General features: G+C 40.7%; 1 protein-coding gene across 2 annotated transcripts; it reads right to left on the bottom strand.

Annotated features, from left to right (window-relative positions):
• Positions 1-3,627: 3,627 nt before the first annotated feature.
• Positions 3,628-12,646, bottom strand: tgfa (transforming growth factor, alpha). 2 transcript variants are annotated; one of them, XM_049585613.1, is made up of 8 exons: positions 12,241-12,646; positions 11,497-11,526; positions 11,200-11,385; positions 10,746-10,937; positions 7,934-8,048; positions 5,752-5,901; positions 5,480-5,571; positions 3,628-4,061 (listed from the first exon to the last, which is right to left on the bottom strand). In XM_049585613.1, the coding sequence occupies exons 1-8, from the start codon at positions 12,281-12,283 to the stop codon at positions 4,054-4,056; spliced, it is 816 nt and encodes a 271-aa protein (XP_049441570.1). In that variant the 5' UTR covers positions 12,284-12,646; the 3' UTR covers positions 3,628-4,053. The 2 variants fall into 2 exon arrangements, with proteins under 2 accessions (XP_049441570.1, XP_049441578.1); XM_049585621.1 differs by lacking the exon at positions 11,497-11,526 and having other exon boundaries at positions 12,241-12,639.
• Positions 12,647-17,972: the final 5,326 nt, after the last annotated feature.

Below are 17,972 nucleotides of genomic sequence, written 5' to 3'. Positions count from 1 at the left end.
ATGAACGTGATTAGCCAAACGCTGAAGCCTCATATTAAGTATAGAATGCACTTATACACAGGACATGGACTGTGGCTTTTGTCCTCCATCACTTACATTGTAATCACATTTTATAGCCAGTATTACAAATTCCAATAAATTTTATACTCCATGAAAGTGAGTATTGTAAGATTGACAAGAATGCCAACTTATCCTTTAAGCCATACTGATGGAGACATGATCAATATACAAACATGAATTGAAATATGACATCACATTCACGCTGTATAAAATGAAGACATCAGCGACCTTTTCCTGTGATTTGGGTGAACTGACTGACTTTAACTTAAGCACTGAGCTTTCATCATTCCTAATGATTTGTTTCAGTGCTTAGCAGCAAGGAGAACAAGGCAGGGTTGCTTAACCCTAATACCTTTGTAAATACTCTTATTTCAAACCATCTGGTCAGAGGCAGATACTGGGAATGCTGGGCTCAGGATCAAAAGGGCCAGAGGAGGAAGCGCAGGAAAAAGACCAGGATGGCATTGCAATTCAAAGCAGAGCTCCAGGCTCTTATGGAGAATAGGGATTGACACGTGTCCAAATCAGATTTAAAGAGTTCAAGAGAATTTCCAAACACTGACAACACATCCTTTCATTTTGCGTCACAAAAAGTGAATCAATAGACAGTTTTTAATAAGTCTTTATCTACTGTTTCTTTGCCTTTTTGTCCCCCGAGGTGATTGAATATGTTTCCCCTCGCGCTCCTTTGTATGTAAAAGGGTATTGTGTATCTTTAGGGGAGCGCCCACAAGAGCTGCTTAATTCAAAGCTGGTTTAGTAGCTCAGCCAGACGGCTCTAAAGGGCTCCAGAGAAATCCAATTGCAGACATAATGGGATTGTAAAACAAAACGAAGCTCCTCATGCGGAGAGCGAAAGGGAAGAGCAGAGGAGATGCAGTACGTCGAGAGGGAAGACGTCAACAGAATGACATACAAAGTAAATTAAAAAGAAAGAACAGGATGTATGTGGCTCATCGAACAAAGGCTTTACATGAATGGGTGTAGGTTCTGTTAACTCAAAAAGACAAATAAATAAACTGAATGGCAATATAGAGGAGGGCTGAAACATTTCCTTCAGCTATAAAAGCACTCAAGAGTTCAGCTCTTTGTTCAATTGTGCCCGGGGTTCAGGGTTTCATGTTGCCATTTCTGTGTGTTGAAATATTCAGTGGAAGAGAAAAATAGAGGAGCAGAGTGACAGAAAATCGGGGTATTTGAAGAGAGGAAGAGAGAGAAAAGGAAAGAGAGCTTCAGAAGTGAAAAGAAGGTCACGCGATGAACCGGATAACAGACTCAAGAGACGGAGCAGCAGCTAATAAGCACATAAATAAAATATACGCACACATACACACTTGCATTTTTAATTCTTCATTGGAAAACAGATAATAGAGGCTCTCCAACTGTGACAACATAAATCCGACAAAGTAAAGGGTTAATGCACGAGAAGATCATCCTTCTCAGATTGTTTTGTATCAACAAGGTTTATATACATTTAATAATTCTGTCTTTTTGATATTTACACATAATAACCACACATATTCTGAATGTAAATATCACATACTGTAAACAAAGACAAGTGTATCATCTGCTCAAGAGTCTTTTTGGCATATACATACCATCACATTCATTTTAGAATTTTCTGTTCCATCTTATCACACAAAATGTGTACACACTTTATCGACCGCATCACTGTGATGTAACAACAACAATCACTTCAGAGTAGAAAACTTAAATTTTGTTGTCATTTTCATCTATGACTGTGATGTTTTAACATATATAGTTAAACACGATGGTCCGAAGTATCTGACGTTTCTGCTGTGCTTATGTACGGTGTTGCTTTGCTGGCGTCGTCGATAAACCACATCTACCAGCTGGAGGCTAAATAATGTACTGCTGTGGGCAGGGGCTGCAGCAAAAAAATTATTTTAGCCACCTTAAAAAAAAATCAATATCAGTTTAAGTGTACGCTGTATTTGGAATGGCGTATATATTTTTGAAATGGCGGCACAGAGGTACAGTGGTTAGCACTGTTGCCTCACAGCAAGAGGGTTCCCATTTCGAATGGGCAGAGTTTGCATGTTCTCCTGTGTCAGTGTGGGTTTCATTGTGTACTCTGGCTTCCTCCCAAAATTCAAAGATATGCAGGTTAATTGGTGACTCTAAATTGTCCGTAGGTGTGAATGTGAGTGTGAATGGTTGTCTGTCTCCATGTGTCAGCCCTGTGATAGTCTGGCGACCTGTCCAGGGTGTACCCTGCCTCTCACCCAGTGTCAGCTGGGATAGGCTCCAGCCTCCTGCGTCCCCTAACAGGATAAGCAGTTATGGAAAATGAATGAATATATTTGGAATACTGTCACTGCTTTATCTTACGCACTAACTGATCAAGGCAGCAGTAGACCAATAACTCCCACGTTCAGTGAGATAAAATCACTGTTTTTGCGAATGGAGCCTGGTGACTATGAGATAACAGCTTTAGTTTCCTGTCGGAAAGGGCTGTCTGACAGCAAGGTAAATCCATGAAAATATTCTAAATATAGCGTCCACTTAAACTGATATTGATTTTTTTTTTTTTTTTTTTTTGACGACGACGGACTTCTTTCAGTGGCTAAAAACGAACCAGCTGAGGCAGTGTGTGTGTGGGTTTTCTACACGGAAGTTACTGTGAACAAACATCATGATTCGGTCTGTATGCAAGTCAGTTTTCAATCATTATTTTGTATTCCCTCACTTATTATCATTATTATTACATTTTTTTAAAGAAAACTTTAAATATTTTCATTTTAAATTAACCATCAGAGGTGTTTCTCTCTTTAAAAGTATTTAAATTCAAAGCAAGCGCAATACTATAACACACCACTCTTGAAATAAAAGTGTTTTGTGTTTATTAAAAATACGAGCTGTGATTTAAGAGCATGCATGCTTAGGTGGATGTGTGCAAACACCGTGTTCCCTTGAGTGCTCATTTAGGCAAAGTTAGAAAGTGTATTTGGCATCTCCTCATTATGTGAACACTAGTTTAAGTGACTACAGTGTACATTAAGTGCAGTTTTTTTATGAACAGTGAGCAAGCTTGCAGAGAAAGTGCAACAACACAACAGGACTGTGAAATAACGTGGCCACCCAGGATGTGTCGGTACAGTTATAGCTTGCAAATCAAAACACCTCTAATGCATCAACACGTTCAAGTACAGCTCAGGAATAAAAATAAAACTGACAAATATTTCAGCTTCAGTGGCGACACTGGAGTCATTAAATCATCAAAATCATATTGAACCATTTTAAGTTCTGCGTGTATAATTATTGGTTGGAGTCCATGGGTTTTTAATCCATTAGCAGTCAGTCTGTTCAACAATTCCTACTCCTGTCAGGTGAAGTGAGTTCCTTCTTTAAAAACAGACACTAAAACTTGTTTAAAGCATCAGTTTTCCCCCACCGTCATTTCCTAAAAATGTCCTCTGTGCTCGAAGAGTTCTGATGAAAAGTGCTCAAAGTTATTAAAAGACAAAAATAAGAATTGGAGTCTTCTGACTTAAATGAATTATTGTTGTCCCGCAGCCCAAAATAAACACCTTTCCTCTCTGACATCCACTCAGGATGATTAATGGCCTCATAGATCGTCTCTCGCATCCTCTAGGGCCAGCCATAAACAGTAACCAGGACACACGCGGAGCTCTTCGCATGTAGGATTTGGCAGCAGCTTCATCCTCAGAGCTTCAAACAGACTGTTCTGTGTGTATCTCCATTAAGTCAAAGAGTCAAGTAAACATGTTCCTCGGCTGCAGAAGTCCCAGTCAGTGGGAAAAAAGTGTCCTGGAACATTTAACCGTCCACATCAAGCAGGCCTACCTCAGCCAGGTTGGTGGTGATGCTTCTTCACCTCTGGGCTGGTCTGCGTGATCAGAACATGTGAATACCACTTTGGATGAAATCCTGAGGATTTGTGGGCCAGACAGATAAGGAAAACTAAACACGCCATGATGCAAACAGCTTGTGTTTCAGCATGATGTCTTCTCAAACCACTGGAAGAGAAACAATCAACAAGATTATTGTTTCTTAGGAGGATCACAACACCTTTTAAGAATGAGGCTGACAGTTTTATTTAATCAAAGGCTCATGACAGGCCGTGGTGTGTTGTGATTATATCTCACTTGGGGGGCTCTGTTCGTGGAGGGCCAAAAACCCTGGAGTGAGCGACTGCTTTTATAAAACTCTTACCGAAATGTGAAAGACACAAATTTAAACCATTTTAATGAACATCTTCATTAAGAATTGTTCTTACAAAGAAATAGGTCCTCCTGCAACAAACTAGCTTTTCCCTTTCGCCTCACTCCTCGTCATTCGACTACTTCACTGGAAGAAGAGCAGACAGCTGTTCCATAAATGTACCTTCAATAAACGGCTGTAATGTTAGCAACTCAAAATCAGCGCAGGGTTTTTCTTCCTGAAGAGATGTGCACTGCTAATCCACTCCTCTACAGGTCGAAGTTACTGGAGGTCTAAGCTCACCTTAAAGCCAGAGATATACTTTTTAACCATGCATTTACGTAGTCAACTAGCTGAGTTGTGAATGTAATTGTTTACATACTTGGCTACGTACTCCATGTGTTACTGGAGGACTCCACTAGAGGGCACACCAGAGGTCTCATTTATATAAACACTGCGTACGCGCACAAAGTGGCCTGAAAGAGGCGTACGCCACTTCCCACGGAAAAGTTGTGATCAATAAAAACAGTCTTGATGGGAGAAAGTTTGACCCATGATTACGAACATTTTGGAGACAGGAAATTGGCGACACAGATGGTGAGGTAAAAGCCTGACTGTAGAAATTGTCAAATATTTTTTGGCGCACACCATTTTTGGCTTTAGTCCGTACGTACATTTTCAGTATGGATCCTACGCACTGCTTTATAAATGAGACCCTAGAACTCAGACTGTATGGAACAATAAACATGGCGACACTTGAGGAGGTTACTTTACTATTAATAAAGAGATCACGGCAGAAAAAGTTTGTTGATGATAAGGCCCCTACCTCTCAAACTGCCCCTACCGTTTATGTGCGTATTGCATCTTGCAGACGTGTCGCGCTAATTTCTAAAGGTGTGCACAACTGACACTCCAAATGGACACCAGGCAGCCTTCATGCACATGCAAAGGCGTATATCTCTGGCCTGCATATTTCCATTTTGTAGCAGTTTGTTAAAAGGCTTCTTATTTGTTAGGCTATTTTCCCCCCTGTACATGCAGAGATTGCCTGATATCAGAGTTATCAGGCAATCTCTGCTCCATTTGGATCAAATAAAAAAGAGCAGGGAAGTCAGAAATTATAGAGAAACAGATGTTGTTGATTTTGCTTTTCTTCTGGAATTTTCTGACAACCAGAATAATACAACCTAATGCCAGCCTTATAGCTTACTGTGTATAACATAAAAAAAACTACCGCTCTCAGAAGGATGGCAGGATGCTCCATGCTTCTCTGGGACGTAGTGATGTGCATGGCTCCGCCTGCGACAGTCCTGCCTCCACCAGCAACTGCACAAGAAAAGACAAAAGTAAAGACTCGTCAAGTTCATCACTTCGTTCCTTGGATGAAAAATTCACTTTCCTCATATAGCTACATAATTGTTCCTCAACACTGTACAGTTTATCAGCTATGATCCCAATGAACCTGAAGTAAACTTTGTAAAATGTAAAGACATATTTGTTACTTACTGTAAAAGTGTACACAACACCATGATGAGAACACAGCCAATCACACACAACACCAGCACTGTGGCAACTGTCTGTTGTCTGTGATTAGTCGCTACTACAGCCAGCAGGTCTGCATGCTCACACCTCATCCCAACAAAGCCTTGATGACACCTGCAACAAGGAGGGAAAATCATATTCGGTATGCAAATAATCAGAAGTGAAAACAGCCATTAATGGATTTTCTAAGCAGCTCAAATCACAGTATTACTGGGTGAGGTTTCAAAATAAATGAATAAAGTTCCACAAATACAGGGTCCAAAAACCAAGGGAAATAGTTTCACTCTAAAATAAACTTGGGTCATTAATGTCTACAATATTTGTCTATTATATTAATCTGTCACTATTTACAGTCCTCTGGTTCAAACTATTGAAGGTATTGAGTCTTTTGAACCTATAAAACAACAGACATGTTGTTATGCGGCTCATGATTCAGCTTTGACAGGCAGACCCAGTGCATGCAAAGAAAATGTTTGCATTGTATGTTTGTGGGAATCACAGATATATTACATTTGTACACTTCATACATAGCATATTAACATCTCTAAAGTCACGTTGTATATGAGCTGACTTTATAACTGGGACGTGGAGGGGATGGTGGATGGCATGACACCTGGGTGAGACAGCTGCCTTTATTCAGGACCAACAAACAACTCCGGCTGATTTTGACATCTCTTGGCAGCATTCCAACTGGTGTTTGTGGCACTGAATCTGGATGTTTTTTACTGACACACTGCAGCGCTCCAAGCAACATTTGAGCCACCAAACCTCGGTGTTTTTCACTGATCGTCCCTGCTGCTTTTTGTGCCGCCAAACATGGCTGTTTAAAGCCAAAACATGATGTTTTCCTAACCATTATCAAGTGTTTTCTGTGTGTAAACCTAACCCCACCTCCACCACAGCAACGTTGAGAAACATAAAGTTTCAATGTATCTGCTATAAAATAATGACCAAATGTAATATCTCTTTGGTTTGCAGACATATTCAAAGCAAAATTTTTATCAGGCAATTGGGTTGAATAATTTCTGTATGAATTATTTTGAAAATAAAACATTATTTGTAAAAGGTTTTTTTTTTCCATGGTTAATTTTTAATTTTATTCCCTTCCTCTTCTGCAGCCTCTCCAGAAACACAGAGGTCCCATTCACTCCTTTTCCAGCCTTATTGCACAGGTTACTTTAGATCCTAAGATTTCATTAATGCCTCTTCTGAAGGATGGCAACATGTCAGACCTCACTGCACAGGAAAGTCCAGTAAAAAAAAAGGCAAAAGTGCTTTAAACTGCTGAAATGCCAAAATGACCAAAGCAATTTAAATTGTTTAGATGTGGGTGAAATATATATTTTTTATATATGTGAAATTATATCATAGTATCATCACTACAGCCTAACTTTACAGTGCAGTCTCACAGATTTCATTCTCAGAGTAGCATCACCTAAACTGGTAAAAGCTGATTTGTTAAAAACCACAGACTGTATATAAAGATGGAGGACGCGTCTCCACTTCCTCTCACAGTACAATAATGAAGCCAAAATATGGGTGTGGCTGCCGCCATCTTTATCAGTTGGAGCCAGAATCTGCACAGTAGTGACCTCTGTGGAGTCGAGTTCCCGCCCATACACCCATCCAACCTATTATTATGTAGCTCCCTTGATTGGGAGTACACAAAGCGACACACAGAGCTGTCAATCTTGATGTCAAACCTTCTTTTTATCAACCAATTCAATCAACCAATCAATTTTATTTATAAAGCCCAATATCACAAATAACAATTTGCCTCAGGGGGCTTTACAGCATACGACATCCCTCTGTCCTTTGGACCCTCACAACTTTTTTATAGCATCAATTACCTGATTAAAACTAAACTTATAAAAGAAAAATAAACACTTGAACATACATCACAGAATAAGAACTGCGTAAAATAACAGAAACAGTCTTTGAGGGAGAAAAAATGCTTGTGTGCTTTTATATTTTAGTTTGACCCATGTCCCATCCACTAACATTGAGGGGGTGGGGTTTATGACTTCAGCCACCCACCAGGGGGCAATCCAGAGGTTTTCTATTTGTTAAACTAGCTTTAACATCTAGTAAAGAACAGTGAACTCAACACAGTTGACATATTATATTTAAGAAAGTAACAACTTACACACATGCAGGCGTCTCCTCCAGTATCAGGAAGCGACATGTGCCATGGAAGCAGAAATGGCGGTGGGAGTCTGGACAGTCATCAAAATGAGACCGAACAGCCGCTGCCACGAACTCTGTGAGGGTGGAAAACATGATATTGTTGAGAGATATAACTAAACTGAAACCACTGACTAATATTTAGGCAGGTTTCATGGAAAGATGGTTTAGCTGTTGACTATAACTGGAACACTTTAAGAACCATCAACCAAGTCCTTCAGAGCATGAATTCTAGAGACTGTCCTCCTCCGAAACATGACCACATCAGTTGTTTGTACAAGCAGCTTATTATGACCCATATTTTTGTTATTTGTTAGGCAGCAACCTCTGGTAGCCATAGCAATTATGACAACAGCAAAGGAGGAAGTCAGATGCCATGGAGGTCTAGATTTGAGTCCAATCTGCTTCTCTTTCACTCACTGTGGCACGCAGTATTAGCAGAACACTACGATAACAGCAAGTGGACGAGTGAGAAAAGTTGGAGATTCATGAGCACTCAGTCATTCAACAGACAGACCTGGTACATACGGAAGTCAGGTGACGGTGTCTAAAGAGCAACAAAGTCTGCATCGAGGAGGTCCAGTTGGATAGATGGGTCAAAAAACAAAGGACTTTCATCCAGGAGACTGCTGTTTATGTGCCGTGTGAAACCAAACTAGTATATAGTATAAAGTTATGTAACAAATGTATTCATTTGAGCCCAAGTCATGATCTTTATTCTAAACCTAAACAGGTAATTTTGTTGTCTAGACCTGTGATGTTAACCACAAATCGTGACCATTAACAATCACATACGACCTATTCTGTCATTTAGGAATGAGGTCTTGTTGATTTCCTGCCACCCATTGGGGCACTAATTTAGGAAACACTCCTGTGGGTAGTATTAGGAGGTAGATATGGGCAGACTGAGTCTTTTCACAGTGTTTCTACGAGCTGATACATGTCAATGTATCAAACCCTGTATAAAACTGGGCTGTGGACTTATTTGTTTCTTACTTTGCCAGATGTTTCTTTGGTCCAGCACCCACTCCATTGGACATTGGGATGTGCACGTCTTCTGTACTGTTTTTGGCAGAAATATCATTGACCAACGTTTGGCGTTTTGTCAGGAGCAAGTAGCAGACATTCCAGTTAACGCCACAGCCTTGTGCTGCATTCATGTGGTCTCAGAATAATCTGAAAATGAGGTCCTAATCATATTTCATGGCTCACCTGATCCATTTGTCAATGTGTTGTTTCAACGTTCTTAGCAATTACGTACAACATATCTTTTTTTTTACCGTCCATGTTTCAACATAACAACTTCTAGCTCATGAACACAATGAAGTTGGAAGTACAACCATCCCAGGAGCACGTGAATGCACCATTGGCCTTGGCTGGTGGAGGTCTAGACTTGAGTCCAATCTGCCTCTTGTTCACTCACCGTAGCACACAGAAAAAGCAGTAAGATGACAGCAAGTGGACGAGTGGAAAAGTTGGAGGTTCATGAGCTCTCATTCATTTGACAGGCAGACCCAGTGCATAGGGGACACTACAAAAAGCCATTCAAAATTTTTGCCCATCACTTATCAGAGCTGAGGAACAAACAACCTATGTGGTCATATGTGTTAGAGGACTTGCTGGAATTTTACCCTAGATTAACGTATCAAATATAGTCCAAGTGCAGTTAGTCAGAAAACACAGGTGAATATAACGAATCTAAAAATAGCTTAAGCCTGCAGAGACCTGAAACAACAGCATGTACTAAATCCTCAAGCTGACACCCACGCCACCAACGGTAGACTGAAGCCTTTTGTTAACAGTTGCGTGTGGATTTGTGGTGGCTTACATCTCTCACTGTACCTGGGAGGGACAATTAGAGTCAAGAAAAGTCCTGTGAGATGCAGCAAACAAAAACCTCTGTCCATCAGCCCACATTATCACTCATGAGAGAGCACACCCCTGCAGGCACATCACTTTAGCAGAAATTAAAGCCTTTAATATACGAAGCTTCTTTTCTTTTCAAGCAACTATCTCAGTTTTCACTCTGACAGAACAATGGGGACGAAAATATCCAATTAGATGAACACCCAGACAAAACAGGGACATTTCTTCCACGTAAGCTGTACAGTCAGACAAATTCCTACATAACTGACTCAAACAAAAGTCAGTGTTCCCCGAGCGGACAAAACAGTGTTGCATTCAGGGTGGGAAGGAGGATGAACATGCAGACAGATAGCTGCATTACAGCCTTCGTCACACACTCCATTCCAACGGTAAATGGGCTGTTGGATTGCAGCCTACATGTATTGTCTCCGTCTTTCAGACTCTGTGAAAGCCCTCTGTTGTCCCTGAGGCATCTGCCTACCAACCCCTCTCCCTTTCCATGCGATTTTGGCAGTCGGATGAGAAGAACAGTGACACAGAAACCGGCCTTCAGGGCGTGTGAGGTGCTTTTCAGATCAGAATTCAATACTCTAGGTGCAGCTTTTGGGATACTGCTGAATTAACTGCTCATATATTCTGCTCATAACCTTTTAATTTGCCACAATTGCTGCCCTCACTCACACTAACAGGATCAATTATCAGCGAGCGCCACACTGTCTGCATGCAGTGATGCACTGCAGCTCAATGGGAAGCTTTAAAGTGTTGAGAACTCCTGCTGTGGATGCAACGCTGCAGTGAGAGTGGATCAGCGCTCCAATGAGGGCACGATTTATCTGAAATACTGTGATTTCTTTTACCAGAGATGGCTTAAGCCAGTCTTGACATAACATGAGTGTATGTTGACTTACTTTTAACTGGAGGGACACTGGTTGTTGTAGCAGCTGCAGTAGTTGTGGTAGTTGTGCTCCTGCTGCTGCTGCTGGGTGCTGCAGAGCTGCTTGTTGAGGTGTTTGGAGCAGCGCTGGAGTTTGTATCAATGGACACACTGGCTTCAGTAACTGTCGGGTTGCTCGGCTCAGCTACAAATGTAAAGAGGGAACCTGCAGAGAGGAAAATAAACAGCTGCTGACCTATAAAATGGTCCTCATCTGAAAGAATATAGAAATATAAATGGAACTGTGCAGGAATGTAACATCAGGTTAAAAACACCTGCTGGTGAAGCACCCTGGAGTCAAAGTGGATCAAAATCTTAAGAACATTTGGGAAGATATATATATATATATATATATATATATATATTTCTGGCTATATAATGAGCCTGAACCTTCATCTGCATTATGACATGACTGTGCTGAGACCTACCTCTAACTGTCAGGATGCTCGTTGTTGCAGCAGATGCAATAGTTGTGGCCGTTGTGCTCCTGCTGCTGGTCGCCGCAGAGCTGCTGGTTGAGGTGCTGGGAGCAGCGGTGGAGCTTGTATCGATAGAAATGCTGGCTTCAATAATCGTGGAGTTGCTCGGCCCTGCTCCAAATGTAAAGAGGGAACCTGTGGGGTGGACGATAAACAGCTGTTGACATATAGAAACTACAATAAACCCCTGCAGGAATATAATAACAAAAAAAAAAATACCATAAAAAAAGTTCACTGTAAACTCACCGTTGAGTACCACAGACATACTAAAAGTACCTATAGGAATATAAAAAATAAGTTGTGATTTTCTCGCAACACAAGGAAAACCAGGTGTGTCACATATCGTGCTATCTGATGAACAACCTGAGGGCTAGTCCTAGTAACAGCTATGATCATGTGACGTGGTATTCAATGTGATATCGATGCTTCATTGAGTAACTGGTACCCAACAATAGTAACAGGGTCAAGCAACCACTAAAAGGATGAGACCAGAGCACTATAAATACACACAGCAGAGACACGCAATCACAAACAGAGGCTGGAGGCAGTTTGTAAATACAGAGAGGGGGGAGCTGATATAAAAAATAAAATAAAACAATCAAAATTGATAAGAAATATGATCATTTTCCCTCATTTTTTCCACACATTTCAGATGAACCCCACAGAAATGCATCAAAATAACACTTTAGTTTAAATGTATAGTGCTAAAGGCATACTATTAGAAATCAGTGACACCATATAGGACACACCATTAAATGAACATGGAGTACCATAAATAAAACTGTTAGAATTCTGACATGAGTTTTGTACTGACTGTCATTGCAAGTCAAAAAGTGACCCTTTAAATACATTTTAACTGACAGAATCAATCAGGGGACAATACTGAGGGACTTTAATCAGCATTTAATACTCATGTTTCACATAAAATCACAAGTCAGACTGAGACATGGACATGAAATTAGAATTTTTCCTGCAAAATCAGTCACTCACCGCTTATGAGAAAAATTGTATCCCAGAAAATCCGAGTCATCATGACGACTTGCGGTCTAAACTAAAGAAAGTTGACGGGCAGCTTCAGTGAAATGCGGACGTGTGTAAAGACACCACATTAGTCATTAGTGTTACAGCAGCAGCAGCAGCAGCAGCGACCATCAGCACAGGCAACATTTAATCCTGATATCACAGCGCAGACTTGTCCTCTAATGTCATCCACACACATCTGAGCCACTGTCGGAGAAAAGTCACTGTGGACACAGTTTTGTCTTGTTTAGAGCCAAAAGCGTGAGAGTCTCCAGCAGGATGTCCGAGCGTTTAACTTGACTGTGTTCAATTGAGGAAACTCGTGTAATCCTGTCAGAGGCTGACCAATTAGAGACAGAGAGGGGAGAGGAGGAGGAGGAGGAGGAGGAGGTGTCATCTCATTATGATCTCAATATGACTCCTCAACGGTTTTTATTGTGGTTATGATGTATGTCTTAGAATGTATCTGATTATTTAAATCATTTAATTTCAGGGGAATTTATTGTGAAACCTCTAATCTATCTACCTATAACACTTTTTTAGCCATTTGCAGGACATAATGCAACACACTGAATTATCTTAAAAAATATTTAAAATAAACAAGTCTCCTTAACTAGCAAAATTTTTAAAAAGTAAATCAAGGAAAAGTACCTTAAAATTTCAACTAATAGCCCAGGCTTTTATTTTCTTAAATCACTGAACTCAATAGGCTTTTATTAGAGACAGGCCTGTAATTCCTTCTACACAAAAACTTTTGCTCAGCAAAGATGGGACATACTATCAAACTGTCTATTTAAACCAGTATAAATATTACTTGTTTAATAGTCTGAGTGGGCGGAAGTTTGCTGCAGAGATCAGCCTCTCATTGGGCGGAACAAGCCACCCGCTGAAGTCCCGCCCTACCACCTCCGGTTGTGTAGCAGTTTTCAACCGTTAGCAACACGTCCTTTACTAACTTTTATGGTGTTTGATCTTGCGAGGATGTAGCCATTTTTCTGCCATGTTTCGCGTCCTGTAGGCGATATTTTTGTGGGCAGCACCAAAACCTCTTTCCCCCGGCAATATTTTTGCAAGCGCACTGTTGCTGTGGCACCGCCCAGAACGATTATGATTGGTTGAAAGAAGTACAAGCAGCCAGGGCGTTGTTTCTCCAATCTTAAAGTGAGAGTCGGCCCAGCCAGACCTTTCTTTTCTTGAGAAAGGTCTGGTGAGCGAGACTACTTGTTTAAAGAACCTGGTCTCACTGCGAAGTTGTCGAAATCCGACGCTTGGGTAGTGACTTGCAGCATCAGGAACCAACGAAAAAGGCGTCCTTTAACATCAGCATGATATGTGGGCAGTTGCAGTTTAGTTTAACTGTGCCCCATGGTGTCAGGGGGCAACGTGGCAGGACAAGGATGAGAGTTAAGGCGGGGAAGGTCCAACTGGGGTGAGCAGGAAGGGTGGTGGATGGGTCTGACAAACACCGATTTCACCCAAGAAAGTGGTTTTCATGTCCCGTAAGATTATAAAGCCAAACCCTGTTCTTTTTTCATAAACCTAACCATGTGTGTTTGCTGTCGAAGAGCAAAAATCTCAACTCATGGTGTTGTACGGACAAAGTGCCTTTATTTTGAAAGAGACTGCATGTAAATGTAAAATTTCCTCTGAAAAGGGAAGTATATTTTGAAAGAAGACAATGTATGTAACAGGCAGAACTTGACACGGCGTCCCAGAATGTCATCAACCAATGCACCTACCTTGCACATTGTATGTGGACGTGGAAAGTCCATGACCGCACGTCAGTAAGTGACGAGGTCGGAGTGAGAATGTGTTGGTATAAAACTTTGATTAACATTTCAGTTGTGTGCTTCATTATGACACTTGTTTCATGGCACTCGAGGATTACAGCACTCAGCACACCCACACAACACCACTTTATCCTGTTAAAACAATATTCAAAACTTGGATTGATTTTTATGAAAACCACTTTTGATTCTTGTGATCTGAGGACTCTGGCGGTCTAATGGAATATGAATAACTTACAGTGTAATCAAAGATTGGACACATATGCTGACTTCATGAGAGCTTCAGAGGTAGGGAGTCACTACTTATTTTGTTATCATCCCAGTAAATCTAAATGACTTAGAGTCTTCTCTGATGCTCATGGTTTCAGTAAAACAAATTGAACTGAGCTAATGATGTGTAGCATCTCCATACTGACAAATTTTAAACATTTGTATTTGTATGTGCAATCTAAACAGCTAACTACTGTTAGCTCAAGTGGGTAGTCACCAAAATGGCTTTATACATCCAAAGAACTTCTATAAAAATGAACTGCTTGGCAACCAGACCAGGCCTTTATTTGTCAAAATGTGCATCCATACTGGGCTAGTAAAAGGGAGTGGGCATTTACTGTAATTGGGACTAGGCTTTTAACTGAAGTTTTACGGTATGCTAATTTAAGATTTAGTATAGTTGCATGGGAAAGAAATATGCAGCATTACAGCAGCAGAATAATAGTGCAAACAGGAAGCATCAGTAGGAAAAAAGGATACAAAGAAATATATAAGAAACAGTATAAAAACACATATGATATAATAAGGAGGCATCAAAATGAAGCAGAATATAATAAGGGGACAGCCCAGCTGGTATTTTAATGTTTATTCACTGTAGAATCAATGTCATCATCTATTTACATCTTGTGTAAATCACTGTTGAATTATGTTTTGATGTTTTTGTCAAAATTGGGGGGCTATAACCTATAAATAAAATTAACTGACACAATGTTAACCGACTGAAATGTTTATCTTCACCACTGGGGTTGTAAAAATTATTTTAAGTTTTATTTTTTTCTCTTTCCTTCCTTTAAAGCTGTGAGGCCTAAAAATAGCTTTGCTGCGGCGTCTGTTCATTCATCTGTCCAACAGTTTTTGGTCCACAGCGAGATATCTGGACAACTACTGGACGGATTCCCGAGACATTTGGTGTGGATATTCATGGACTCCAACAGATAATTCCTCATGTGTTGGGCGATTCTCTGACCTTTTTGTCGATAGTGTCACTAAGCCTGTTATCAGGTTCATGAAAGCTGCCAGACTTTCCAGGAAAGTGCAGCAGACAAACTGTTCCCAAAATGAGCGGGAAACCGTCCACGCTGTGTTTCCTCGAACACTTGCTGTCAGTATTAGAGGGAGATCATCCTATCAGCCAGTGATGATTTTCATCCAAAAAGTCTGAGAATGTGTCTCCACTCCTTTTATCTGTGGTCTTTTGAGCTCCACTGCTGCTTTACTTCTTCTTTCATTCTGAACACTCAGATGACAGTAATGTGATGCAACAACATTTCCTCTGTAATAAAAAAGTATGGGGTGATGTCAATGTCGTCATCCACCAGTCATCTGAAACAGAAATGAATTTGCTTACTGATCCCTTTAATGATGAGTTAGCATCCTGTTTTTCAAACGGCTGTAAGTATACGCCTACATCAATTTCATCTTATTGCAGTAACTACAAGTTTGCAGTTTAGTGACTTATATTGTGAGACATTGGGTAGAACTGGACAAGAAGTACAGTAGTTTTCCATATCTGACAGCAAACAAAGAACAAGTGGGAGCAACATTTCAAACCAGCTCCATCTGCTGGACATTAACAAGTACACCTCTCCTCGAGTCTTACTGAGGTCTACATTATGTTTTAACCTTATACAGTCTATAGTTTTAACATATTGTTTCAGATGAAGAGATTATATTAACAAATACATAATAATCAGGACAATATGACAGCAGTACGGTTTAGTCGCAATCCTCTCTTAAATCCTCACATGGATGCAAGTTGTCCCAAAATTTTCAGGTTCACTGTATGTCAGTAGGGCTTGGTAATTTGAGTAACTGCTAATTAATTACACCACTTATGTACGATAGTTGTGTTTGTTTAGGTTACCACAAAGTGATGCCCAAAACCCAAGTCAATAGGACATTTAATACATCCCCCTAACCTCTAACCTTAACCCTGTATTCAAAGAACAGTATTTTTGATGCAATTATGTAATTTATTTAATAAAGACATTCAAACTCAGACTAAATTAAATAACAAAAACGTGACTGTAGACATATTGAATTGAACATTTTAATGAAATCTATGCTTTCACACGAGCATTTAAATTGTATAAACTATGTTGTGTATTGTTAGTTTCATACACTGATGGACGTCCATAAGGTGAGACATAATGTATGTGAATGTGTGAATATACAGTACAGGCCAAAAGTTTGGACACACCTTCTCATTCAATGCGTTTTCTTTATTTTCATGACTATTTACATTGTAGATTGTCACTGAAGGCATCAAAACTATGAATGAACACATGTGGAGTTATGTACTTAACAAAAAAAGGTGAAATAACTGAAAACATGTTTTATATTCTAGTTTCTTCAAAATAGCCACCTTTTGCTCTGATTACTGCTTTGCACACTCTTGGCATTCTCTCCATGAGCTTCAAGAGGTAGTCACCTGAAATGGTTTCCACTTCACAGGTGTGCCTTATCAGGGTTAATTAGTGGAATTTCTTGCTTTATCAATGGGGTTGGGACCATCAGTTGTGTTGTGCAGAAGTCAGGTTAATACACAGCCGACAGCCCTATTGGACAACTGTTAAAATTCATATTATGGCAAGAACCAATCAGCTAACTAAAGAAAAACGAGTGGCCATCATTACTTTAAGAAATGAAGGTCAGTCAGTCCGGAAAATTGCAAAAACTTTAAATGTGTCCCCAAGTGGAGTCACAAAAACCATCAAGCGCTACAACGAAACTGGCACACATGAGGACCGACCCAGGAAAGGAAGACCAAGAGTCACCTCTGCTTCTGAGGATAAGTTCATCCGAGTCACCAGCCTCCAGAAATCGCAAGTTAACAGCAGCTCAGATCAGAGACCAGATGAATGCCACACAGAGTTCTAGCAGCAGACCCATCTCTAGAACAACTGTTAAGAGGAGACTACGCGAATCAGGCCTTCATGGTCAAATAGCTGCTAGGAAACCACTGCTAAGGGGAGGCAACAAGCAGAAGAGATTTGTTTGGGCCAAGAAACACAAGGAATGGACATTAGACCAGTGGAAATCTGTGCTTTGGTCTGATGAGTCCAAATTTGAGATCTTTGGTTCCAGCCGTGTCTTTGTGAGAGCGCCAGAAAAGGTGAGCGGATGGATTCCACATGCCTGGTTCCCACTGTGAAGCATGGAGGAGGAGGTGTGATGGTGTGGGGGTGTTTTGCTGGTGACACTGTTGGGGATTTATTCAAAATTGAAGGCACACTGAACCAGCATGGCTACCACAGCATCCTGCAGCGACATGCCATCCCATCCGGTTTGCGTTTAGTTGGATGATCATTTATTTTTCAACAGGACAGTGACCCCAAACACACCTCCAGGCTGTGTAAGGGCTATTTGACCAAGAAGGAGAGTGATGCAGTGCTGCGGCAGATGACCTGGCCTCCACAGTCACCGGACCTGAACCCAATCGAGATGGTTTGGGGTGAGCTGGACTGCAGAGTGAAGGCAAAGGGGCCAACAAGTGCTAAACACCTCTGGGAACTCCTTCAAGACTGTTGGAAAACCATTTCAGGTGACTACCTCTTGAAGCTCATGGAGAGAATGCCAAGAGTGTGCGAAGCAGTAATCAGAGCAAAGGGTGGCTATTTTGAAGAAACTAGAATATAAAACATG

This window comes from Epinephelus fuscoguttatus, linkage group LG1, assembly GCF_011397635.1.
Source record: "Epinephelus fuscoguttatus linkage group LG1, E.fuscoguttatus.final_Chr_v1".
NCBI lineage: Eukaryota > Metazoa > Chordata > Actinopteri > Perciformes > Serranidae > Epinephelus > Epinephelus fuscoguttatus.
The sequence above is the reverse complement of the archived record's forward strand: the minus strand, read 5'-3'. Positions and strand labels throughout refer to the sequence as shown.